This window comes from Anolis sagrei, chromosome Y (assembly GCF_037176765.1).
Source record: "Anolis sagrei isolate rAnoSag1 chromosome Y, rAnoSag1.mat, whole genome shotgun sequence".
Taxonomy (NCBI): Eukaryota; Metazoa; Chordata; class Lepidosauria; order Squamata; family Dactyloidae; genus Anolis; species Anolis sagrei.
This window is the reverse complement of record NC_090035.1, coordinates 75,492,402-75,519,844: the sequence shown is the minus strand read 5'-3', so window position 1 is coordinate 75,519,844 and position 27,443 is coordinate 75,492,402. Positions and strand designations below refer to the sequence as shown.

Sequence of the window (27,443 nt, the reverse complement as noted above, 5' to 3'; positions counted from 1 at the left end):
CAGAGAGTGTTTGAGGATTGGGACATCTGTAGGGAGACCAAGGGGCTTGTTTATAAAGCCATTGTCCTCCCAACCTTGCTATATGCCTGCAAAACGTGGATTGTCTATAGATGTTACACTCAACTCCTGGAACAATTCCATCAATGTTGCCTCCAAAAAATCCTGTAAATCTCTTAGGAAGACGGGCAGACAAATGTCAGCATGGTGGAAGAAGCCAAGACCACCAGCATTGAATGATGGTCCTCCACCATCAACTCTGCTGGCCTGACCATGTTGTCCAAATGCACAATCACCATCTCCCAAAGCAGTTACTATACTTTCAGCTCAAGAACGGGAAACGTAATGTTGGTGGACAGGAAAACAGATTTAAAGATGGGCTTAAAGTCAACCTTAAAAACTGTGGCATAGACACCGAGAACTGGGAAGCCTGGCCCTTGAGCGCTATAACTCAAGGGCCAGGGCTTCCCAGTTGTCACCGTCTCAGTTTTGGGAGATGGTGATCGGGCATTTGAGCAACATCGCCGGTTCAGCGGAATTGGTGGCAGAGGACCATCGCTTCAATGCTGGTGGTTTTTGCTTTGAGTGTGATGTCTGTAGACAGTCCACGTTTTGCAGGAATATCGCAGGGCTTGGAGGACAATTGCTTTATAAACAAACACCTTGATCTTCCTACGGATGCCTTGATTCTCAAACACTCTCTGCTTCATTTGGGAAAATGCTGCACTTGCAGAGCTCAGGCGGTGTTGTATTTCAGTGTAAATGTTGACTTTTGTGGAGAGGGGGCTGCCAAGGGAGTGGAAATGGTCCACATTTTCTAATGTTACACCATGAAGCTGTCTTTCCGGCATTGGACCTCATGGGCCAGCCCACGCCAGAGCTCATCTGTTATAGAACTCCAATATGCCGATGATAAGGGCGTCTGTGCACATTCAGAAGACCTACAGAAGCATATGAGGGTAACTGTTTAACCAAGGTCACAAACAACATATGTTTGTTGTTGTTTATTCATTCAATCGCTTCCGAATCTTCGTGACCTCATGGACCAGCCCACGCCAGATCTCATCTGTTATAGAACTCCAATATGCCGATGATAAGGGCGTCTGTGCACATTCAGAAGACCTACAGAAGCATATGAGGGTAACTGTTTAACCAAGGTCACAAACAACATATGTTTGTTGTTGTTTATTCATTCAATCGCTTCCGAATCTTTGTGACCTCATGGATCAGCCCATGCCAGAGCTCATCTTTTATAGAACTCCAATATGCCGATGATAACGTAGTCTGTGCACATTCAGAAGACCTACAGAAGCATATGAGGGTAACTGTTTAACCAAGGTCACAAACAACATCTGTTTGTTGTTGTTTATTCATTCAGTCGCTTCCAAATCTTCATGACCTCGTGGACCAACCCACGCCAGATCTCATCTGTTTTAGAACTCCAATATGCCGATGATAATGTAGTCTGTGCACATTCAGAAGTCCTACAGAAGCATATGAGGGTAACTGTTTAACCAAAGTCACAAACAACCTCTGTTTGTTGTTGTTTATTCATTCAGTTGCTTTCGAATCTTCGTGACCTCATGGACCAGCCCACGCCAGATCTCATCTGTTACAGAACTCCAATATGCCGATGATAAGGGCGTCTGTGCACATTCAGAAGACTACAGAAGCATATGAGGGTAACTGTTTAACCAAGGTCACAAACAACATCTGTTTGTTGTTGTTTATTCATTCAGTCGCTTCGGAATCTTCATGACCTCATGGACCAGCCCACGCCAGAGCTCATCTGTTATAGAACTCCAATATGCCGATGATAACGTAGTCTGTGTGCATTCAGAAGAACACCTACAAGCCACTTTAAGAAGAAGCATATGAGAAGCTCAAGCTCTCTTTGAACATCGAGAAAACCAAAGTGCTCTTCCCGCAAACTTCCTGTTGTAGTTTTTTGTTATTGGAATAGTCTGGAGTCTGGTGGACTCTTCTCCTTTGGAGGTTTCCAGGCAGAATGGGGTTGGATTGGATGGCCTTTGGGGTCCCTTCCAACTTGGTTCTACATGAAGATGGACACCAACTTGGTTCTACATGAAGATGGACACCAACTTGGTTCTACATGAAGATGGACACCAACTTGGTTCTACATGAAGATGGACACCAACTTGGTTCTACATGAAGATGGACACCAACTTGGTTCTACATGAAGATGAACACCAACTTGGTTCTACATGAAGATGGACACCAACTTGGTTCTACATGAAGATGGACACCAACTTGGTTCTACATGAAGATGGACACCAACGTGGTTCTACATGAAGATGGACACCACCTTGGTTCTACATGAAGATGGACACCAACTTGGTTCTACATGAAGATGGACACCAACTTGGTTCTACATGAAGATGGACACTAACTTGGTTCTACATCGAGATGGACACCAACTTGGTTCTACATGAAGATGGACACCAACTTGGTTCTACATGGAGATAGACACCAACTTGGTTCTACCTGAAGATGGACACCAACTTGGTTCTACTTGAAGATGGACACCAACTTGGTTCTACATGAAGATGGACACCAACTTGGTTCTACATGAAGATGGACACTAACTTGGTTCTGCATGAAGATGGACACCAACTTGGTTCTACATGGAGATGGTCACCAACTTGGTTCTACATGAAGATGGACACCAACTTGGTTCTACCTGAAGATGGACACCAATTTGGTTCTACATGGAGATGGACACCAACTTGGTTCTACGTGGAGATGGACACCAACTTGGTTCTACATGAAGATGGACACCAACTTGGTTCTACATGAAGATGGACGCCAACTTGGTTCTACATGAAGATGGACGCCAACTTGGTTCTACATGAAGATGGACGCCAACTTGGTTCTACATGAAGATGGACGCCAACTTGGTTCTACATGAAGATGGACACCAACTTGGTTCTGCATGAAGATGGACACCAACTTGGTTCTGCATGAAGATGGACACCAACTTGGTTCTGCATGAAGATGGACACCAACTTGGTTCTACCTGAAGATGGACACCAATTTGGTTCTACATGGAGATGGACACCAACTTGGTTCTACCTGAAGATGGACACCAACTTGGTTCTACATGAAGATGGACGCCAACTTGGTTCTACATGAAGATGAACACCAACTTGGTTCTACATGAAGATGGACACCAACTTGGTTCCACATGAAGATGGACACCAACTTGGTTCTACATGAAGATGGACACCAACTTGGTTCTACATGAAGATGGACACCAACTTGGTTCTACATGAAGATGGACACCAACTTGGTTCTGCATGAAGATGGACACCAATTTGGTTCTACATGAAGATGGACACCAACTTGGTTCTGCATGAAGATGGACACCAACTTGGTTCTGCATGAAGATGGACACCAACTTGGTTCTACATGAAGATGGACACCAACTTGGTTCTACCTGAAGATGGACACCAATTTGGTTCTACATGGAGATGGACACCAACTTGGTTCTACCTGAAGATGGACACCAACTTGGTTCTACATGAAGATGGACGCCAACTTGGTTCTACATGAAGATGGACACCAACTTGGTTCCACATGAAGATAGACACCAACTTGGTTCTACATGAAGATGGACACCACCTTGGTTCTACATGAAGATGGACACCAACTTGGTTCTACATGAAGATGGACGCCAACTTGGTTCTACATGAAGATGGATGCCAATTTGGTTCTACATGAAGATGGACACCAACTTGGTTCTACATGAAGATGGACACCAACTTGGTTCTACATGAAGATGGCCCAAAAGGAGCACACCAGGTGATCGGGACCAAACAAAGGGCGAAACCTATGGATGTTTGAGAGTGAATCTATGCATTGAGGTGTATATCCTGGCCACGATGGTGCCACGTTTCCACCCAGACCCGCTGTCTCTCTCTCTCAATTCCTTATCTGCTCCATCTCCCTGCTGTTACTGGGGGCAAAGTCCCAACTGGTAGGGCGTTGCCTCTATTTGCGAGACCTGAGTGCATTCAGTGCTTCTCCTTCTCTTCCACGGCCCCGTCCAGTGCCCTCTGCCCAACATACGGAGCTTCCCAACCCAAACTGGTTTCCATTGCCTCGCCCAGTAAGGCGCCCCTGCCCCACAATCCCAGGCCCCAGGGATTGTTTGCTGACAATGTCGTTCAGATGCCCAGCCCGGCATTGGCAAACAGCACACCCTATTATTACCTCCTTCTTTTACCCACCCACCATACATACTGCTTTCGGGGGACGTTACCTGTTTCCGACAGGATGTTCGCTCTCGCAAGGCTCACCTGGGGACGTGTGTTAAGGCAAACACGCAAACAGAGGGCTTGGGTCCAGAGGGTGTTGGTTTTGCTAAACATCAGGTGTGATCGAATAAAGACTGGGACTTGTGCATGTTTTCTTTAGGGAGCGGCCCTATTTGCCGTCCCTTTATTGCCCCAAACCGATCCCACACCTTGCACCGCAATCCCAAAGTGGCTGAGCCTGGAAACCTAATGGTATGGCACCCAGGGAGTTGTAGTTTCACAAGGACTTGAGCTGCAACTCCGAGGATTCCATAGCATTGAGCAAGGGTAGTTTGAGTGCATTGGCATTGTATTCATCAGGTGCCCTAAAAAGGTAAACATTTCTCCTGACATTAAGTCTAGTCATGTCTCACTCTGGGGGTTGGCGCTCATCTCAATTTCTAAACGAAAGAGCCGGCATTGTCCATAGACACCTCCAAGGTCATGTGGCCAGCATGACTGCATAGAATGCCATTAACTTCTCTATTGATCTCACATTTGCATGTTTTCCTGCCAAGGCGATACCTATAGATTTACTCACATTTGCATGTTTTCCAACTGCTAGTTTGGCAGAAACTGGGGCTAACAGCAGGAGCTCATCTCGCTCCCTGGATTCGAACTGCCAACCTTTTGGTCAGCATGACTGCATAGAATGCTATTACCTTCCCCCCGGAGTGGTACCTATTGATCTCACATTTGCATGTTTTCCTGCCAAGGCGATACCTATTGATTTACTCACATTTGCATGTTTTCCTGCCAAGGCGATACCTATTGATTTACTCTCATTTGCATGTTTTCGAACTGCTAGGTTGGCAGAAGCTGGGGCTAACAGCAGGAGCTCATCTCGCTCCCTGGATTCGAACTGCCAACCTTTTGGTCAGCATAACTGCATAGAATGCTGTTACCTTCCCACCGGAGTGGTACCTATTGATCTACTCACATTTGCATGTTTTCCTGCCAAGGCAATACCTATTGATTTGCTCACATTTGCATGTTTTCCTGCCAAGGCAATACCTATTGATCTACTCACATTTGCATGTTTTCCTGCCAAGACGATACCTATTGATTTACTCACATTTGCATGTTTTCGAACTGCTAGGTTGGCAGAAGCTGGGGCTAACAGCAGGAGCTCACCCCGCTCCCTGAATTCGAACTGCCAACTTTTTGGTCAGCATGACTGCATGGAGTTCCATTACCTTCCCACCAGAGTAGTACCAATTGATCTACTCACATTTGCATGTTTTCCTGCCAAGGCAATACCTATTGATCTACTCACATTTGCATGTTTTTCTGCCAAGGTGATATCTATTGATTGACTCACATTTGCATGTTTTCGAACTGCTAGTTTGGCAGAAGCTGGGGCTAACAGCAGGAGCTAATCTCACTCCCTGGATTCTTACTGCCAACCTTTTGGTCAGCATGACTGCATAGAATACCGTTACCTTCCCACCAGAGGGGTACCTATTGATCTACTCACATTTGCATGTTTTCAAACTGCTAGGTTGGCAGAAGCTGGGGCTAACAGCAGGAGCTCATCTCACTCTCTGGATTCGAACTGCCAACCTTTAGGTCAGCATGACTGCATGGAATGCCGTTACCTTCTCACAGGAGTGGTACCTATTGATCTACTCACATTTGCATGTTTTCTTGCCAAGGCGATACCTATTGATCTACTCACATTTGCATGTTTTCCTGCCAAGACGATACCTATTGATCTACTCACATTTGCATGTTTTCCTGCCAAGGCAATACCTATTGATCTACTCACATTTGCATGTTTTCTTGCCAAGGCGATACCTATTGATCTACTCACATTTGCATGTTTTCCTGCCAAGACGATACCTATTGATTTACTCACATTTGCATGTTTTCGAACTGCTTGGTTGGCAGAAGCTGGGGCTAACAGCAGGAGCTCACGCTGCTCCTTGGATTCGAACTGCCAACCTTTTGGTCAGCATGGCTGCTTGGAATGCCATTACCTTCCCACCGGAGGGGTATCTATTGATCTACTCACATTTGCTTGTTTTCGAACTGCTAGGTTGGCAGAAGCTGGGGCTAACAGCAGGAGCTCACGCTGCTCCCTGGATTCGAACTGCCAACCTTTTGGCCAGCATGACTGCATGGAATGCCATTACCTTCCCACCGGAGTGGTACCTACTGATCTACTCACATTTGCATGTGATACCTATTGATTAATTCACATTTCATATTTTCGAACTGCTAGGTTGGCAGAAGCTGGGGCTAACAGTGGGAGCTGGCTCCATCAAACATAAAAGGCCTCGTATTTATTATTAATAAATAATAAATAATTGCATTAATAAATAAGATTCTGGTTGTTTGAGTTCTGGTTAACTGACAATGATGACAATGATGATAATAATATATATAATTTTTTATGTCAGGAGGGACTTGAGAAACTAAAATCGTTTCTGGTGTGAGAGAATTAGCAGTCTGCAAGGATGTTGCCCAGGGGATGCCTGGATGCTTTACCATTATATGGGAGGCTTCTCTCATGTCCCCGCATGGGAAGCTGGAGCTGACAGAGGGAGCTCAACCTGGGAGTTGCCCAGGGGATGCCTGGATGTTTTACCATTATGTGGGAGGCTTCTCTCATGTCCCCGCATGGGAAGCTGGAGCTGACAGATGGGAGCTCAACCTGGGAGTTGCCTGGATGCTTTACCATTATGGGGGAGGCTTCTTTCATGTCCCTGCATGGGAAGCTGGAGCTGACAGATGGGAGCTCACCCTGCTCCCCAGATTCAAACCGCCGACCTTTCAGTCAGCAGTCTTGCCGGCACAAGGGTTTACTCGCTGAACCATAATAATAATAACACTATGCAACACGATTTTTGTTCCTGGGTGACAAATGTCATTTCCTAATTGGCTCTATCATACACAAAAACTTGGAAAAAAAGTTGATTAAACTGCAAAAAATGTGTTTTTACAGGAATTCTTGCAGCACATTTTGCTATAGTTTTGCAAGGAATGTCTCATCAAGTTTCAACCAAGTCAACATAGCTTTGTGGCAGCCATGAAAACAAAGTTTTTGGAGAAGAATAACTAATTGCAAAGTAAGGAACGCACAATTAAGCAGGAAATAATACTTCCAAAGCAGGAAAAGAACATTTTTCCCAATTTAATAATATATTATTAAATAATATAATAATATATTATTAAATAATTGAGTAATATATTATTAAATAATGTAATACTATATGATTAAATAATGTAATAACATATTATTAAATAGTATAATAACATATTATTAAATAATATAATAACATATTATTAAATAATTGAATAATATATTATTAAATAATGCAATAATATATTATTAAATAATGCAATAATATATTACTAAACAATTGAATAATATATTATTAAATAATGCAATAATATATTATTAAATAATATAATAATATATTATTAAATAATGTAATAATATATTATTAAATAATGTAATAACATGTTATTAAATAATGTAATAACATATTATTAAATAATATAATAATATATTATTAAATAATGTAATAATATATTATTAAATAATAATATATTACTAAATAATTGAATAATATATTATTAAATAATGCAATAATATATTATTAAATAATGCAATAATATATTACTAAATAATTGAATAATATATTATTAAATAATGTAATAATATATTATTAAATAATATAATAACATATTATTAAATAATGTAATAATATATTATTAAGTAATGTAATAATATATTATTAAATAATTGAGTAATATATTATTAAATAATAATATATTATTAAGTAATTTAATAATATATTATTAAATAATGCAATAATATATTATTAAATAATGTAATAATATATTATTAAATAATATAATAATATGTTATTAAATAATGTAATAATATATTATTAAATAATGTAATAATATATTATTAAATAATGCAATAATATATTATTAAATAATGCAATAACATATTATTAAATAATGTAACAATATATTATTAAATAATTGAATAATATATTAAATAATATAATAATATATTATTAAATAATTGAATAATATATTATTAAATAATAATAATCAATATAATTAATAATATAATAAATATAACAAATATAATATAATAATAATAATAATAATAATAATAATAATAATAATAATAATAATCTGCACTTTTCTCTCCTGATCAAGACTCCAAGCCAGGCTCCAACTCTGGCCGTGATGCTGCATAGCAACCCCTGGACTTTAGATCAAAGGAAGGGACGATGGGTCTGTCCCTGTTGTCTCCATGGGGCGAGGCTTGGGTGGGGAGCTTGGTAGGCAAGGTGTTGAACTTTCTACCTGCCGAGATGCTTGGGCCGATGCCCAGCCAATGCCCAGCTGATGCCCGCCTACATGCCCAGGGCTATAAAAGCACCAAGTCAGATTTTCCTTGCTTTCCCCCCTTGCATCTCTCCTTGACCCAACGAAAAAGCACAACCACCGCAACACCATGTCTTACGTCCCGGCGCCCGGTTATATGCCAGCATTCAACCCGGTGAGTCTTGGAGGAAAATAAATATTGGAATCTTATCTGGTAGTGCCACTTTGAAGCTTAATGGTATGGAACCTATGGTATCCATAGTGCCACTTTGAAAATGCTATGGAATCTATGCTACCTATAGTGCCACTTTGAAGCTTAATGCTATGGAACCTATGGAATGCTATGGAATCTATGGTATCTATAGTGCCACTTTGAAACTATAGTATCCATAGTGCCACTTTGAAAATGCTATGTAATCTATGGTATCTATAGTGCCACTTGGAAACTTAATGCTATGGAATCTATGGCACCTATAATGCCACTTTGACACTTAATGCTATGGAACCTATGGTATCTATAGTGCCACTTTGAAACTATGGTATCCATAGTGAAATACTATGGAATCTATGGTATCCATAGTGCCACTTTGAAAATACTATGGAATCTATGCTACCTATAGTGCCACTTTGAAACTTAATGCTATGGAATCTATGGTATCTATAGTGCCACTTTGAAAATACTATGGAATCTATGGTATCTATAGTACCAATTTGAAACTTAATGCTATGGAATCTATGGTATCCATAGTGCCACTTTGAAAATGCTATGGAATCTATGGTATCTATAGTGCCAATTTGAAACTTAATGCTATGGAACCTATGGTATCTATAGTGCCACTTTAAAACTATATGCTATAAAATCTATGGCACCTATAGTACCACTTTGAAACTTAATGCTATGGAATCTATGGTATCTATAGTGCCACTGCTATGGAACCTATGGTATCCATAGTGCCACTTTGAAAATGCTATGGAATCTATGGTATCTATAGTGCCACTTTAAAACTAAATGCTATAAAATCTATGGCACCTATAGTACCACTTTGAAACTTAATGCTATGGAACCTATGGTATAGATAGTACCAATTTGAAGCTTAATGCTGTGGAACCTATGGTATCTATAGTGCCACTTTGAAGCTTAATGCTATGAACCTATGGTATCTATAGTGCCACTTTGAAACTTAATTATATGGAATCCAGGGAGTTATAGTTGGGCAAAGAAGGCTTAAAGCCCTTGCAAAACTACAACTCCCGTGGTTCCATAGCATGGGATTGAATTAATGTTAACCATGGCTCAATGTTATCAGGAGTTAAATTGGTGCAACTTTCCTTTTCTCTGCCCAAGAGAAATGGTGCCTTACCAAACTACAAATCCCAGGATTTCAAGGCAGTGAAATTGGGGTCAAAACTGCATTAATTCCACAGTGTAGATGCACCATGGGATAGAATTAATGTAGTTGGATGTTAACCATGGAGTTGAACTGGTGCAACTTTCCTTTTCTCTGCCCAAGAGGAACGGTGCCTTACCAAACTACAAATCCCAGAATTCCAAGTCAGTGAAATTGGGGTCAAAACTGCATTAATTCTTCAGCGTAGACGCACCATGGGATAGAATTAATGCAGTTGGAGTTTGGGGTCAAAACTGCATTAATTCCGCAATGTAGATGCACCATGGGATAGAATTAATGCATTTGGAGTTGAATTGGTGTAACTTTCCTTTTCTCTGTCAAAGAGAAATGGTACCTTACCAAACTACAAATCCCAGGATTCCAAGATAGTGAAATTGGGGTCAGAATTGCATTAATTCTTCAATGTAGATGCGCCTTTAGTGAAAGCAAACAAACAAGGAAGAATTAGGGTAGAAACGGGGCCTCCTCGGGGTTGGCACCCACAAACATTGGCCCTCCGTATCCACGAATTCCGCATCCACGGTTCGAAAATATTTTTAAAATCCAATAATGCAAACCTTGATTTTGCATTCGTATATAATGAGGTAAAGGTAAAGGTAGTCCCCTGACATTAAGTCCAGTCATGTCTGACTCTGGGGTGTGGTGCTCATCTCCATTTCTAAGCCGAAGAGCCGGCGTTGTCCATAGACACCTCCAAGGTCATGTGGCCGGCATGACTGCATGGAGCACCGTTAGACATGAGTGGATATTGGTGTCCATGGAAATCTGGGATCCAAGAGTAATATGGGACAATTACCAGTCCTTTAAAGCCATTTGGATCTCTAATACAGGGTGTTGTTTACATAGTAAAGGATGCAAATCTGGCCAGGGATTTGCAAGGATAGATCCCCGAATCAGCACGTAAAAGGGGTTTATTTTGGGGTATCAGGCATGGAAAACTCTGGATAGATTTGCTAGAGTTAATAGACACAAGTCTTCCTTCTTTGCATGACTCTCTATTCACCTGGCCGCCTTATTTACCTTTTCCTAGCATGGTTGCACCTGTGTCCGTCACTCCTGGCCAATGTATTTCTTTGCAGGATAATCCTGATCAACCCAGACCGATCCAACTCCAGCTGCAATTTATTTTCCTCCTTCCTTCCTTGACTTTTATGTCTCAGCGCATGCAGAGATCTGATAAGGAAGGAAACGTGCCTCCGACATGGCGCATGAATGCCCTCCAACTTGGCACCTGGCCCTCTCGTCTTACTCTTCTTCCTTGAATGGGTTAATGATTCACAAACCCTTTTCTATAGATACCTGTTTGGTTGTGCAATCTCAGAGGCAAGAGAAAATATATATATAATGACACAATCAAAGCCCTCCCAACAGATGACCATCCAGCTCATGTTTAAAGACTTCCATAGAATCATATAGTTGGTAGAGATCCCAAGGGCTATCCATTCCAAGTCCATTCTGCTATGTAGAAAGACACAATCAAAGCCCTCCCAATAGATGGTCATCCAGCTCATGCTTAAAGACTTCCATAAAACCCTAGAGTTGGAAGGGACCCCAAGGGTCATCCATTCCAACCCCGTTCTGCTATGTAGAAAGACACAATCAAAGCCTTCCCAACAGATGGCCATTTAGAAAGACATAATCAAAGCCCTCCCGACAGATGGCCATCCAGCCCCTGTTGAAAGGCTTCCATAGAACACTCAAGTTGGAAGAGCCCCCAATGGCCATCCATTCCAACCCCATTCTACTATGTCGAAAGACACAGTCAAAGCTCTCCTGACAGATGGCCATCCAGCCCTGTTTAAAGACTTCCATAAAACCGTAGAGTTGGAAGAGACCCCAAGGGTCATCCATTCCAAGCCCATTCTGCTATGTAGAAAGACACAATCAAAGCCCTCCTGACAGATGGCCATCCAGCCCCTGTTGAAAGGCTTCCATAGAAGCCTCAAGTTGGAAGAGGCTCCAAAGGCCATCCATTCCAACCCCGTTCTACTATGTAGAAAGACACAATCAAAGCCTTCCCAACAGATGGCCATTCAGAAAGACACAATCAAAGCCCTATTGACAGATGGCCATCCAGCCCCTGTTGAAAGGCTTCCATAGAACCCTATAGTTGGAAGGGACCCCAAGGGCCATCCATTCCAACCCCATTCTGTTATGCAGAAAGACACAATCAAAGCTCTCCCGACAGATGGCCAGCCAACCCTCTCCAAGATAAACATATTCAGCTTCCTAAGCAGCTTGTCCTGGTTTCCATCTCCCAAATGTTGGAGAGGTATGATAAACGGGATTGGGTTCAATGTTTTGATCCCTTCGTTTTCAGGTGCTGCCTTATAATCAGCCGGTCCCTGGCGGCCTCCGTCCTGGGATGTCCATCTATGTCCAGGGGAAGGTGCCACACCACACCAAGAGGTAAAGTGTCCATTGTGTTGTTGTTGTTGTTGTTGTTGTTGTTGTATAAACACATGAATATATACACACATATATACATATACATATACACATATATACATATACACATGCACACACAAACATACATATATACACACATATACACATGCACAAATACAGTCACACATATATACATATATACATGCACACACATATACATACATACATATATACACAAATATGCATATAGACAAGCACACACATATAGACAATATGTACATACACATAAAAACACATGAATATATACACACATATATACATATACATAGACACATATATACGTATACACATGCACACACAAACATACATATATACACACATATACACATTCACACATATATACATATACACATGCACACACATATACATACACACATATATACAAACAAATATGCATATAGACAAGCACACACATATAGGCAATATGCATATACACATTTAACCAGTTGAATATATACACACATATATACACACAGACATATATACACCCACATATATATATATATATATACGCAGGCATAAATATGTACACAAATATATACACACACACAAGCACATATATACACACACAAAACACATATACACAGACTGGACCACAGCAAGGCGTGGCAGGGGATGACTAGTAACAATATATATCACAAGTATACAATAATTGTATAGTGTTCCCTCACTTATCATGGGTGTTACGTTCCAGGACCACCCGCAAAAAATGAAAATCCGCAAAGTAGGGACACTATATTTATTTTAATATTTATACATGAATTTAGTAGTTATACACTATTTTAAGTCTTTATAAACCCTCCCCACACACTTAAACACTACATAACCCTCCTTGAATGTGTCGTTCACGTAATCCTCGGCTTGGGCTTTACACACAGAGGCAGCCTCTCCATATAGACAAACGTTCTTAAGTCCATAGTGCTTCTGAAATTTATCAAATTAGCCCTTGCTGGCAGTGAATTTGCCTGATTTGATAGGAAAGCAAATATTGATGGTCAAGTACAGCCAAAACCCGTAAAACAGCTAAAATACCACGATAAAACTTTTACATTAATATTTATTGAAAAACCGCAAAATAGCGAGTCTGCAAAAAGTGAACCGCGAAGTACCGAGGGATTACTGTAAATATTTTACATTAATATTTATTAAAAATCCGCAAAGCAGCGAGTCCGCAAAAAGTGAATCTCGAAGTTGCGAGGGATTACTGTAAATATTTAACATTAATATTTATTAAAAATCCTCAAAGCAGCGAGTCCGCAAAAAGTGAATCTCGAAGTTGCGAGGGATTACTGTAAATATTTTACATTTATATGTATTGAAAAACCGTGAAACAGCGAGTCGGCAAAAAGCGAACTGCGAAGTTGCAAGGAATTACTGTAAATATTTTACATTAATATTTACTAAAAACCCACAAAACAGTAATTCCGCAAAAAGCGAACTGTAAAGTAGCAATGGATTACTGTAAATATTTTATAGCATTATTTATTGAAAAACTGCGAAATAGCGAGTTCACGAAAAGCAAACCGCGAAGTTGCGAGGGATTACTGTAAATATTTTACATTAATATTTATTGAAAAACCATGAAACAGCGAGTCTGCGAAATGCGAACTGTGAAGTTGTGAGGGATTACTGCAAATATTTTACATTAGTATTTATTGAAAAACCACAAAACAGTGAGTCCGTGAAAAGCGAATCACGAAGTACCGATGGATTACTATAAATATTTTATAATATTATTTATTGAAAAACCGCGAAATAGCGAGTCCACAAAAATCGAACCCCGAAGTTGCGAGGGATTACTGTAAATATTTTATATTAATATTTATTGAAAAACCGTGAAATAGCGAGTCCGCGAAAAGTGAACTGCGAAGTTGAGAGGGATTATTGCAAATATTTTACATTAATATTTATTGAAAAACCACAAAACAGCGAGTCCGCGAAAAGTGAATCGCGAAGTAGCGAGGGATTACCAGCATTTCGATATATATATTTTAATTATTACCTGATTTACCATAAACTTTTTTTCCTTCCAGATTCCGGGTGAATTTCGCCTGCGCTCCTCACGAAGGGGCCGACATCGCCCTGCATTTCAATCCCCGCTTCGATGGCAAGGATAAGGTGGTGCTGAACACCTTCCATGGCGGCAAATGGGGGAAAGAGGAGCACCAGAGCATGCCTCTCCACAAGGACCAGCACTTCGAAATCGTCTTCATCGTCAATAACTCGGGATACCAGGTGTGTTCGGGGCAACGAATATATCGGACTCAGACCCAAAGTTAGCCTGGATTTAGATTTAAGTGTATTTTAGAATATTTTTCATATTTAATTACACAGTGTAATAATGAATATAATAATAATAATAATAATAATAATAATCAATAATCAATAATCAATAGTCCAACCCAAAATTCCAGTAGCCTGGATTAGGTTTAAGTGTATTTTAGAATACTTTTCATATTTAATTCCACAGTGTAATAATGAAGATAATAATAATAATCAATAATCAATAATTAATAATCAGTAATCCAATCCAAAATGCCAGTAGCCTGGATTAGGTTTAAGTGTATTTTAGAATATTTTTCATATTTAATTCCATAGTGTAATAATGAAAATAATAATAATAATAATAATAATCGATAATCAATAGTCCAAACCAAAATTCCAGTAGCCTGGATTAGGTTTAAGTGTATTTGAAAATACTTTTCATATTTAATTCCATAGTGTAACAATGAATATAATAATAATCAATAATCAATAATTAATAATCAATAGTCGGACCCAAAATTCCAGTAGCCTGGATTAGGTTTAAGTGTATTTAGAATACTTTTCATATTTAATTCCATAGTGTAATAATGAATATAATAATAATCAATAATCAATAATTAATAATCAATAGTCGGACCCAAAATTCCAGTAGCCTGGATTAGGTTTAAGTGTATTTTAGAATATTTTTCATATTAAATTCCATAGTGTAATAATGAATATAATAATAATCAATAATCAATAATCAATAGTCGGACCCAAAATTCCAGTAGTCTGGATTAGGTTTAAGTGTATTCTAGAATATTTTTCATATTTAATTCCATAGTGTAATAATGAATATAATAATAATAATCAATAATCAATAATCAATAATCAATAATCAGTAATCCAAACCAAAATTCCAGTAGCCTGGATTAGATTTATGTGTATTTTATTATATTTTTCATATTTAATTCCATAGTGTAATAATGAATATAATAATAATAATCAATAATCAATAATTAATAATCAGTAATCCAAACCAAAATTCCAGTAGCCTGGATTAGGTTTAAGTGTATTCTAGAATACTTTTCATATTTAATTCCATAGTGTAATAATGAATATAATAATAATAATAATAATCCATAATCAATAATCAATAATCCAACCCAAAATTCCAGTAGCATGGATTAGGTTTAAGTGTATTTTAGAATACTTTTCATATTTAATTCCATAGTGTAACAATGAATATAATAATAATCAATAATCAATAATCAATAGTCTAACCCAAAATTCCAGTAGCCTGGATTAGGTTTAAGTGTATTTTAGAATACTTTTCATATTTAATTCCATAGTGCAATAATGAATATAATAATAATAATAATCAATAATCAATAATCAATAGTCTAACCCAAAATGCCGGTAGCATGGATTAGGTTTAAGTGTATTTTAAAATACTTTTCATATTTAATTCCACAGTGTAATAATGAATATAATAATAATAATAATAATAATCAATAATCAATAGTCCAACCCAAAATTCCAGTAGCCTGGATTAGGTTTTAAGTGTATTTTAAATACTTTTCATATTTAATTCCATAGTGTAATAATGAATATAATAATAATCAATAATCAATAATCAATAGTCCAACCCAAAATTCCAGTAGCCTGGATTAGGTTTAAGTGTATTTTAGAATACTTCTCATATTTAATTCCATAGTGTAATAATGAATATAATAATGATAATCAATAATTAATAATCAGTAATCCAAACCAGAATTCCAGTAGCCTGGATTAGATTTAAGTGTATTTTAGAATATTTTTCATATTTAATTCCATAGTGTAATAATGAATATAATTATAATAATAATCAATAATCAATAATTAATAATCAATAGTCCGACCCAAAATTCCAGTAGCCTGAATTAGGTTTAAGTGTATTTTAGAATACTTTTCATATTTAATTCCATAGTGTAATAATGAATAATCAATAATTAATAATAATCTTTATGGACTTCAACTCCCAGAATCTGCCATAAAACGCTGTGTTACCAATCTATAGGAGTCTGGAAGTTATAGTCCTACAAAGTACAGCAGACTCTCAGTTAACCGGAACTCTCAAGCAACTGGCAAAAATCAACAAAATCATACTAACAATAAAAATACTAACAATTAATAATCAATATTCAATAATTAATCATCGTTATGGACTTCAACTCCCAGAATCTGCCATAAAACACTGTGTTACTAATCTATAGGAGTCTGGAAGTTATAGTTGCCGAAGCCTTTCATGGCCAGAATCACTAGGTTGTTGTGAGTTTTCCGGGCTGTCTGGCTATGTTCCAGAAGCATTCTCTCCTGACGTTTTGCCCACATCTATGGCAGGCATCCTCACAGGTTGTGAGGTCTGTTGGAAACTAGGAAATATCTGTGGAATAATGTCCAGGGTGGAAGAAAGAACTCTTGTCTGCTTGAAGCAAGTGTGAATGTTGCAATAGGCTACCTTAATTACCATTGAACGGCTTTGCAGCTTCAAAGCCTGGCTGGTTGCTGCCTGGAGGAATCCTTTGTTGGGAGGTTTGTTCGAAGCTGCAAAGGAATTCAATGCTAATCAAGGTGGCCAACTGCAATATTCACACTTACCTTCAACAAGAAGGTAGAGGGTATCTAGTGCCAGGCAGGAAGAGACAGTCAAAGCCCTCCCAACAGATGGCCATCCAGTCTCAGTTCAAAAACTTCCAGAGAAGGAGACTCCACTGGACGTCCAGGCAGTTTGTATTACACTAGAATTAGAAGAGAGCCCCAGAGGGCATGTAGTTCTACCCCCTTCATTCAGGCAGGAAGACACAGTCAAAGCCCTCCCAACAGATGGCCATCCAGTCTCAGTTCTGCAAAGCTCTGCGTTGACACCTGCCTTTGCTTCCTCTTCTAGATCCTGGTGAATCGAAACCCCTTCTGCAACTATAACCATAGGATCCCTCCAGAGCGGGTGCAAGTTGTGAGTGCGGACGGAGACCTGGAACTTCAATCCGTGACCGTCCTGGGAGGAGGAATGATGGGAGGCGGAGTGAGTATAACCCAGACCTGGAAAAGGGCAGCAAGGACAGGATGGGATCTGTTGTCCTTTCTGTCTTTCCATGGGCATCAATAGTGTTGTTTTTAAGCTGGAAGTGCCCCCAAATACTGGCAGAGAGATGATGAATTGTGTATACTTGCATATTTACAAAAGAGTACAGACACATAACAACAACAACAACAACAACAACAACAACAACAACAACAACAACAACAACAATATAGAACCATAGAATCCTAGAGTTGGAAAAGACCCCCAAAGGCCATCCAGTCAAACCCCATTCTGCCAGGCAGGATAAGTACAATCAAAGCCCTCCTAACAGATGGCCATGCAATCTCTTCCTACTACTACTACTACTACTACTACTAGTAGTAGTAGTAGTAGTAGTAATAGTAATAATATAGAACCATAGAATCCTAGAGTTGGAAGAAACCCCCAAAAGCCATCAGGTCAAACCCAATTCTGCCAGGAAGGATAACTACAATCAAAGCCCTGTACTACTACTACTACTACTAGTAGTAGTAGTAGTAGTAGTAATAATAATAGTAATAATATAGAACCATAGAATCGTAGAGTTGGAAGAGACCCCCAAAGGCCATCAGATCAAACCCAATTCTGCCAGGAAGGATAAGTACAATCAAGGCCCTGTACTACTACTACTACTAGTAGTAGTAGTACTACTACTACTACTAATAATAATAATAATAACAACAGTAATAGTAATAATAATATGGAACCAGGTCAAACCCAATTCTGCAAGGAAAGATAAGTACAATCAAGGCCCTGTACTACTACTCTACTACTACTACTACTAATAATAATGATAATAATAATAATAGTAATAATATAGAACCATAGAATCCTAGAGTTGGAAGAGACCCCCAAAGACCATCCAGTCAAACCCCATTCAGGATAAGTACAATCAAAGCCCTCCTAACAGATGGCCATGCAATCTCTTCCTACTACTACTACTACTACTACTAATAGTAATAGTAATAATATAGAACCATAGAATCCTAGAGTTGGAAGAGACCCCCAAAGGACATCAGGTCAAACCCAATTCTGCCAGGAAGGATAAGTACAATCAAAGCCCTGTACTACTACTACTACTACTACTACTAATAATAATAATAACAACAGTAATAGTAATAATAATATGGAACCATAGAATCCTAGTATTGGAAGAGACCCCCAAAGGCCATCCAGTCAAACCCCATTCAGGATAAGTACAATCGAAGCCCTCCTAACAGATGGCCATGCAATCTCTTCCTAATATTACTACTACTACTACTACTACTAATAATAATAATAATAATGTATTATGCCATATAATTTCTGTTTTTATCTTCTTGGCTTTAGGGGATGCCTCATCAGCCCATGGCAATCCCGGTGAGTCATGCAAAGGGGAGTTAAAGAGGTCTCAAACTGCATTAACTCTGCAGTGTAGATGGAACCCTCACCTCAGCTTGTGGTCCAGTCTTCCTCACCTTAATATACCTCTTACTTTCTTTCTTTAGGGCATGGCACCTGGATACCCACCTTCAAACCTTCCTGTAAGTATCCAGCTACAACAACAACAACAACACCAACATAATATAACTATAAATGCAATTTCCTAATTGGCTGTATCATAAAAACATGGAAAACATTTATTAAATTGCACAAACTTTGTTTTTGTGCTCTGCATAGAATTTTGCTGGAGGAGCTACAAATGCGTAGAGAAGCATGCAAAGATACGAGGGTTGAATGAAAAGTAATACCTCCACCTTTGTAACTCCTCAACAGATGGCAGTACCAGTATGCGGCATGTACTGGCTTGTTCAGTAGACTCTCCCCTACAGTTCCATTTTGGCAGGAAGCCTTAGCATTGAACGGTTGTGTTGTTAAAGTGAAAAGTAATGCCTCCACCTTCGTAACTCCTCAACAGATGGCAGTACCGGTATGCGGCAGGTACTGGCTTGTTCAGTAGATGCTCCTCTACAGTTCCATTTTGGCAGGAAGCTTTAGCATTGAACGGTTGTGTTGTTACAGTGCGAAGTATGGAACCCTGCGCAGACGGTCAGTCAATGCGACTTAAGCAACGTGCAGTCATTGAATTCCTGACAGCAGAACATGTCACCCCAAAGGGGATTCATCAGAGAACGCAAGCTGTTTATGGTGATTGTGTTGGTGTGAATATTGTGCGTCGTTGGGCGAGTAAGTTTAATGATGTTGAGGTGACACCTTCTGCTGTCAAGAATTCAATGACTGCATGTTGCTTAAGTCACATTGACCAACCGTCTGCCCAGGGTTCAATACTTCTCACTTTAACAACACAACCTTTCAATGTTAAGGCTTTCCGCCAAAATGGAACTGTAGAGGAGAGTCTACTGAACAAGCCAGTACCTGCCACATACATTGCTTAAGTCGCATTGACTGACCGTTTGCCCGGGATTCCATACTTCACACTTTAACAACGCAACCGTTCAATGCTAAGGCTTCCCACCAAAATGTAACTGTAGAGAAGAGTCTACTGAACAAGTCAGTACCTGCCGCATACATTGCTTAAGTCGCATTGACAGACCGTCTGCGTAGGGTTCCATACTTTGCACTTTAACAACACAACCGTTCAGTGCTAAGGCTTCCCGCCAAAATGGAACTGTAGAGGAGAGTCTGCTGAACAAGCCAGTACCTGCCGCATACATTGCTTAAGTCGCAATGACAGACTGTCTTCCAAGGATTCCACACTTCGCACTTTAGCAACACAACCGTTCAATGCTAAGGCTTCCTGCCAAAATGGAACTGTAGAGGAAAGTCTACTGAACAAGCCAGTACCTGCCGCATACATTGCTTAAGTCGCATTGACCGACCATCTGCCCAGGTTTCCATACTTTGCACTTTAACAACGCAACCGTTCAATGCTAAGGCATCCCACCAAAATGGAACTGTAGAGGAGAGTCTGCTGAACAAGCCAGTACCTGCCGCATACCAGTACTGCCATCTGTTGAGGAGTTACAAAGGTGGAGGCATTACTTTTCATTCAACCTTTGTAGTATTATTTAGAGTTACTGGTTTGCTTTTGCCTATTCTGAATATAGGAAGTTATAGGGTTGTTTTGGGATATCAGGTACTTCGGATCAATAGTTTCTTTGGGCAAATTAAAGGATTATTATTACTTGTGTTTCAACTAATAATAATAATAATAATTAATAATAATAATAAATTATTAATTATTAAAAATTTGAGGATGAATTGAGATGAAGTTCTGGGTGTGTCTTAGGCAAAAGTAAAGGTTTCCCCTTGACATTAAGTCCACTCGTGTCCAGCTCTGTGGGTTGGTGGTCATCTCCATTTCTAAGCCGAAGAGCTGGCGTTGTCCATAGACACCTCCAAGGTCATGTGGCCAGCATGACTGTATGGAGTGGTGTTACCTTCCTGCCAGAGGGGTACCTATTGATCTGCTCACATTTGCATGTTTTCGAACTGCTAGGTTGGCAGAAGCTGGGGCTAACAGCAGGAGCTCACCCTGCTCCCTGGATTCGAACCGCCGACCTTTCGGTCAGCAAGTTCAGCAGCTCAGTGGTTGAACACATTGTGCCACCAGAGGCTCTTGGACTCTGTCTTAATTTAATTATTTATCTCCAGTGATGGTGCACATAATAAGCTGATTATTATTAATAATAATAATAATAATAATAATAATAATAATAAATATATTAATGGACCTGTTTGTTTTCTCTCCGCCTTAGATGATGTCCAATCCAGCTTCTTACCACCCAGTAAGTATATCTATATTCTTTCTAAACCTTCCTGCCTTTTAATTGGGAAATATGGATGAAAAAGAGATTGGTCAATACAGGTGCATGGGGTCGCCATATTGAAAAGTGGAGAGGGCTCCTGTCCCTTTAAATAATAATAATAATAATAATAATAATAATAATAATAACAATAATATAATAGGGAAGTGTCCAACGTGTGATCCAATACAACAACCAGCAGAGTGATCTTGTTTGCTGTGGACTCATATTGTGTTTCTAATAATAATAATAATAATAATAATAATAATAATAATAATAATGTCAGGCTACACAGAGAAGCTATTGAAATCCACAAGAAGCATGTGGACAATTTCAACAGAAAGGAAGAAATCATGAAAATGAACAAAATCTGGCTACCAGTATTAAAAAAACTCTAAAATTACAACAGCAAAACAACAGAAAGGAAACAAGCAGGGACATCTAATCACCTCTCAACAAAAGATTGCCCCAGGCACTGCCAGGCCATCAAATGCTAATCAAGGTGATCAGTTGAAACATTCACACCTAGCTCCAACAGACAAGAGTTCTTTGTCCCACCCTGGTCATACCACAGATATATAAACCCTTTTTCCTAGTTCCAACAGACCTCACTACCTCTGAGGATGCTTTCCATAGATGCAGGCAAAACGTCAGGAGAGAATGCCTCTAGAACATGGCCATATAGCCCGAAAAAACTTACAGCAACCTAGTGATTCCGGCCATGAAAGCCTTCGACAATACATATTCTGAGCCTAATTATAAACTCTTATTTCAGCAAGTGCCGTATGTGGGCAACCTCCCTGGAGGCCTGGGGCCCAAGAAAACCATTGTGGTGAGAGGATTCATCCCTCAAGACGCTAAGAGGTAGCATTTGAAATTATATTTTTCTGTCCGAATTGTTTTGCAGGGATACATACATAACTAGAAGCCAGGAGCTAATCCTTTCTATGTGCTGCCCTCTCTGAGCACTGCATACATACCTAGAGGCCAGTAGCGAATCCTTTCTATGTATTGCCCTCTTGTGGCTGCATTTGTGTGCTATATTCATTCATACCTAGAGGCCAGTAGCTAATCCTTTCTATATGCAGCCCTCTTGTGGCGGCATCTGTGCGCTGCATACATTAATACATAGAGGCCAATAGCTAATCTTTTCTATGTATTGCCATCTTGTGGCTGCATCTGAGTGCTATATACATTCATACCTAGAAGCCAGGAGCTAATCCTTTCTATCTGAGTACAGGAGCTAATCCTTTCTATATGCAGCCCTCTTGTGGCGGCATCTGTGCGCTGCATACATTAATACATAGAGGCCAATAGCTAATCTTTTCTATTTGCTGCCCTCTGGTGGCTGCATCTCAGCATTTCATATATTCATACTTAGAAACCCAATAGCTAATCCTTTCTATGTGTATTCATCTGAGTACTGCATACATACATATCTAAAGGCAAGGAGCTAATCCTTTCTATGTGCTGCCCTCTTGTGGCTGCCGCTGAGCGCTCATACATTCATACCTAGAGGTTCTTTCTATCTATATGCATTTGAGTACTGCATACATACATATCTTGAGACAAGGAGCTAATCCTTTCTATTCATATGCTGCCCTCTTGTGCCTGCATCTGAACACTGCATACATTAATACCTAGAGGTCAAAATCTAATCCTTTCTTTCGATATGTATCTGAGTACTGCATACACACATATCTAGAGGCCAATAGCGAATCCTTTCTATTTATATGCTGCCCTCTTGTGGCTGCATCTGAACACTGCATACATTAATACGTAGAGGACAATAGCTAATCCTTTCTATCTGTATTCATCTGAGTACTGCATACATACATATCTAGAGGCCAATAGTTAATCCTTTCTATTTATATGCTGCCCTCTTGTGGCTGCATCTGAACACTGCATACTTTCATACCTAGAGGCCAATAGCTAATCCTTTCTTTCGATATGCATCTGAGCCTGCATGCATTCATATCTACATGCCAATAGCTAATCCTTTCTATCCATATGCATCTGAGCGCTGCATACATTCATACCTAGACACCAATAGCTAATCCTTTCTATCCATATGCATCTGAGCGCTGCATACATTCATACCTAGACACCAATAGCTAATCCTTTCTATCCATATGCATCTGAGCACTGCATACATTCATACCTAGAGGCCAATAGCTAATCCTTTCTATCCATATGCATCTGAGCGCTGCATACATTCATACCTAGATGCCAAGAGCTAATCCTTCCTATCTATATGCTGCCGTCTTGTGGCTGCATAAATACTGCATAAACACATACGTAGAGGCAAATAGCTAATCCTTTCTATCCATATGCATCTGAGTGCTGCAGACATTCATACCTAGAGGCCAATAGCTAATCCTTTCTATATGCCACCCTCTTGTGGCTGCATCTGAGCACTGCATACTTTAATACCAAGAGGCCAATAGCTAATCCTTTCTAGTTACATGCTGCCCTTTTGTTGCTGCATCTGAACATTGCATACTTTCATACCGAGAGGCCAATAGCTAATCCTTTCTATATGCTGCCTTCTTATGATTATCTGAACACTGCATGCATTCATACCTAGAGGCCAATAGCTAATACTTTCTATATGCTGCGTTCTTATGGTTGCATCTGAGCACTGCATAGAGGCCACTAGCTAATCCTTTCTATATGCCGCCCTCTTGTGGCTGCATCTGAGCACTGCATACGTTCATACCAAGAGGCCAATAGCTAATCCTTTCTAGCTATTTGTTGCCCTCTTGTGGCTGAATCTGAACACTGCATGCATTCATACCTAGAGGCCAATAGCTAATCCTTTCTATTTATATGCTGCCCCCTTGTGACTGCCTCTTTCTCTCTCTCTCTCAGATTCCGCATCAATTTCAAAGCCGGCCAGGAGATCGCCTTGCACATCAATCCCCGCCTGGACGAGCGCGTTGTGGTGCGGAACAGCTTCCTGGGAGGGCGCTGGGGCCAAGAGGAGCGGGAGATCTCGGTCAACCCTTTCCAGCGCGGGCAGTACTTTGACGTGAGTGGGAGCCGAGTTCAAATCCAGCACAAAGAGAAAAGGAAAAGCAATGGAAAGGATAGCAGAAGAGCAATGTTCTCTGCTTCCCTCTGGTGGAGGTGCTCAGTATTGCACCTCTTTGAAAATCCATATTTATTATTATTATTATTATTATTATTATTATTATTATTGTTGTGTTGTCAAAGGCTTTCATGGCCGAAATCACTGGGTTGCTGTAAGTTTTCCAAGCTGTCTGGTCATGTTCCAGAAGCATTCTCTCCTGACATTTTGCCCACATTTTTGGCAGGCATCCTCAGAGATTGTGAGGTCTGTTGGAAACTAGGCCAATGGGGTTTGTATATCTGTGGAAAGTCCAGGGTGGGAGAAAGAACTCTTGTCTGTTGGAGGCAAGTGTGAATGTTGCAATTGGCCACCTTAATTAGCATTTAATGGCCTTGCAGCTTCAAAGCCTGGCTGGTTTAAGCTTTTAGGATGTCCATTCTTTCTAATTCTAATTCATATTCCAATTTGGGCAGGACGTTGCAATTGGCCACCTTAATTGGGATTTAATGGCTTTGCAGCTTCAAAGCCTGGCTGGTATAAGCTTTTGGGATGTCTATTCTTTATCATTCTAATTTATTTTCCAATGGCGGGCTGGATGTTGCAATTGGCCACCTTAATTAGGATTTAATGACCTTGCAGCTTCAAAGCCTGGCTGCTACAAACTTTTGGGATGTCTATTCTTTCTAATTCTAATGTATTTTCCAATGGTGGGAAGGATGTTGCAATTGGCCACCTTAATTAGCATTTAATGGCCTTGCAGCTTCAAAGCCTGGCTGGTATAAGTCTATTATTTCCAATTCTGATTCATTTTCCAATGGCGGGCAGGATGTTGCAATTGGCCACCTTAATTAGGATTTAATAGCCTTGCAGCTTCAAAGTCTGGCTGGCATAAGTCTATTCTTTCCAATTCTAATTTATTTTCCAGTGACAGGAAGGATGTTGCAATTGGCCATCTTAATTAGCATTTAATGGCCTTGCAGCTTCCAAGCCTGGCTGGTATAAGTCTATTCTTTCCAATTCTAATTCATTTTCCAATTTGGGCAGGACATTGCAATTGGCCACCTTAATTAGGATTTAATGCCCTTGCAGCTTCAAAGCCTGGCTGGTACAGGCTTTCGGATGTCTATTCTTTCTAATTCTAATTCATTTTCCACTGGTGGGAAGGATGCTGCAATTGGCCACCTTAATTAGGATTTAATGGCCTTGCAGCTTCAAAGCCTGGCTGGTATAAGCTTTTGGGATGTCTATTCTGGTATAAGCTTTTGGGATGTCTATGGTGGGCAGGATGTTGCAATTTGCCACCTTAAGTAGCATTAAATGGCCTTGCAGCTTCAAAGCCTGGCTGGTATAAGCTTTTGGGATGTCTATTCTGGTATAAGCTTTTGGGATGTCTATGGTGGGCAGGATGTTGCAATTTGCCACCTTAATTAGCATCAAATGGCCTTGTAGCTTCAAAGCCTGGCTGGTATAAGCTTTTGGGATGTCTGTGGTGGGCAGGATGTTGCAATTGGCCACCTTAATTAGCATTAAATGGCCTTGCAGCTTCAAAGCCTGGCTGGTATAAGCTTTTGGGATGTCTCTGGTGGGCAGAATGTTGCAATTGGCCACCTTAATTAGCATTAAATGGCCTTGCAGCTTCAAAGCCTGGCTGGTATAAGCTGTTGGGATGTCTATGGTGGGCAGGATGTTGCAATTGGCCACCTTAATTAGCATTAAATGGCCTTGCAGCTTCAAAGCCTGGCTGGTATAAGCTGTTGGGATGTCTATGGTGGGCAGGATGTTGCAATTGGCCACCTTAATTAGCATTAAATGGCCTTGCAGCTTCAAAGCCTGGCTGGTATAAGCTTTTGGGATGTCTATGGTGGGCAGGATGTTGCAATTAACATTAAATGGCCTTGCAGCTTCAAAGCCAGGCTGGTATAAGCTTTTGGGATGTCTATTCAGTCTAGTTCAGGTATCTTCCAATGGCGGGCAGGATGATTAATGAGTGCTAGGAGAATAGTTTTTGCAAACAGTATTTACGGCTCTGCGTGGACTTTCAATGCCGCACAGTTTGCAAATGCCATGTGCTCTTTTCCCTTCCAAACAGCTCTCCATCCGATGCGGAAACCAGCAGTTCAAGATCTTTATCGATGGCCAGCCCCTGTTCAACTATAAACATCGTTTCCATAACTTCCAGCAAATTAACACCCTCGAGATCGACGGCGATGTGATGCTCTCTTATGTCCAGTCCTAAAAACGGAGAACGGGACGGAGAAGAGAAAGGTTTTGCCTTCGCCTTGAGACCCAAATGTCATTTGAAACGGCAGCTTCAATAAATGCTTTTATTCCAAGACGTGCGGGAGACTCGATTTCATGTTTTGCAGGGAAAGAGATCTTATAGTTTCCTAGGTATGTTGGGAAGGGGGGCGTTTACCCCTATTTGGCAGTGTTTTTCAACCTGGGGGTCGGGACTCCTGAGGGGGTCACGAGGGGGTGTCAGAGAGGTTACAGTATTTTCTGTTGGTCATGGGAGTTCTGTGTGCCAAATTCGATTGAATTCCATCATTGGTGAGGTTCAGAATGCCCTTTGATTGTAGGTGAACTTTGATTGAGGAAGAACTTCCTGACTGTGTGAGCCGTTCAGCAGTGGAACTCTCTGCTCTGGAGTGTGGTGGAGGCTCCTTCTTTGGAAGCTTTTAAACAGAGGCTGGATGGCCAGCTGTCAGGGGTGATTTGAAGGCAATATTCCTGCTTCTTGGCAGAATGGGGTTG

The 27,443-nt window shown here is 40.1% G+C and overlaps 1 protein-coding gene across 1 annotated transcript; it reads left to right on the top strand.

The window, feature by feature from the left end:
* The first annotated feature begins 8,728 nt into the window (after window positions 1-8,728).
* On the top strand, window positions 8,729-27,022 carry LOC137095358 (galectin-4-like). Its single transcript, XM_067461938.1, has 10 exons — window positions 8,729-8,841; window positions 12,396-12,484; window positions 14,557-14,758; window positions 17,697-17,831; window positions 19,200-19,229; window positions 19,358-19,393; window positions 21,569-21,598; window positions 22,392-22,480; window positions 24,488-24,647; window positions 26,779-27,022. The coding sequence occupies exons 1-10, from the start codon at window positions 8,797-8,799 to the stop codon at window positions 26,923-26,925; spliced, it is 963 nt and encodes a 320-aa protein (XP_067318039.1). The 5' UTR covers window positions 8,729-8,796; the 3' UTR covers window positions 26,926-27,022.
* Window positions 27,023-27,443: the final 421 nt, after the last annotated feature.

Coding starts and splice junctions, on each gene's coding strand:
- LOC137095358 (XM_067461938.1), top strand. CDS start 8,797: ATGTCTTACGTCCCGGCGCCCGGTTATATGCCAGCATTCAACCCG. Junction 12,485..14,556: donor GTGCCACACCACACCAAGAG/GTAAAGTGTCCA, acceptor TTTTCCTTCCAG/ATTCCGGGTGAATTTCGCCT. Junction 19,230..19,357: donor ATCAGCCCATGGCAATCCCG/GTGAGTCATGCA, acceptor TTCTTTCTTTAG/GGCATGGCACCTGGATACCC.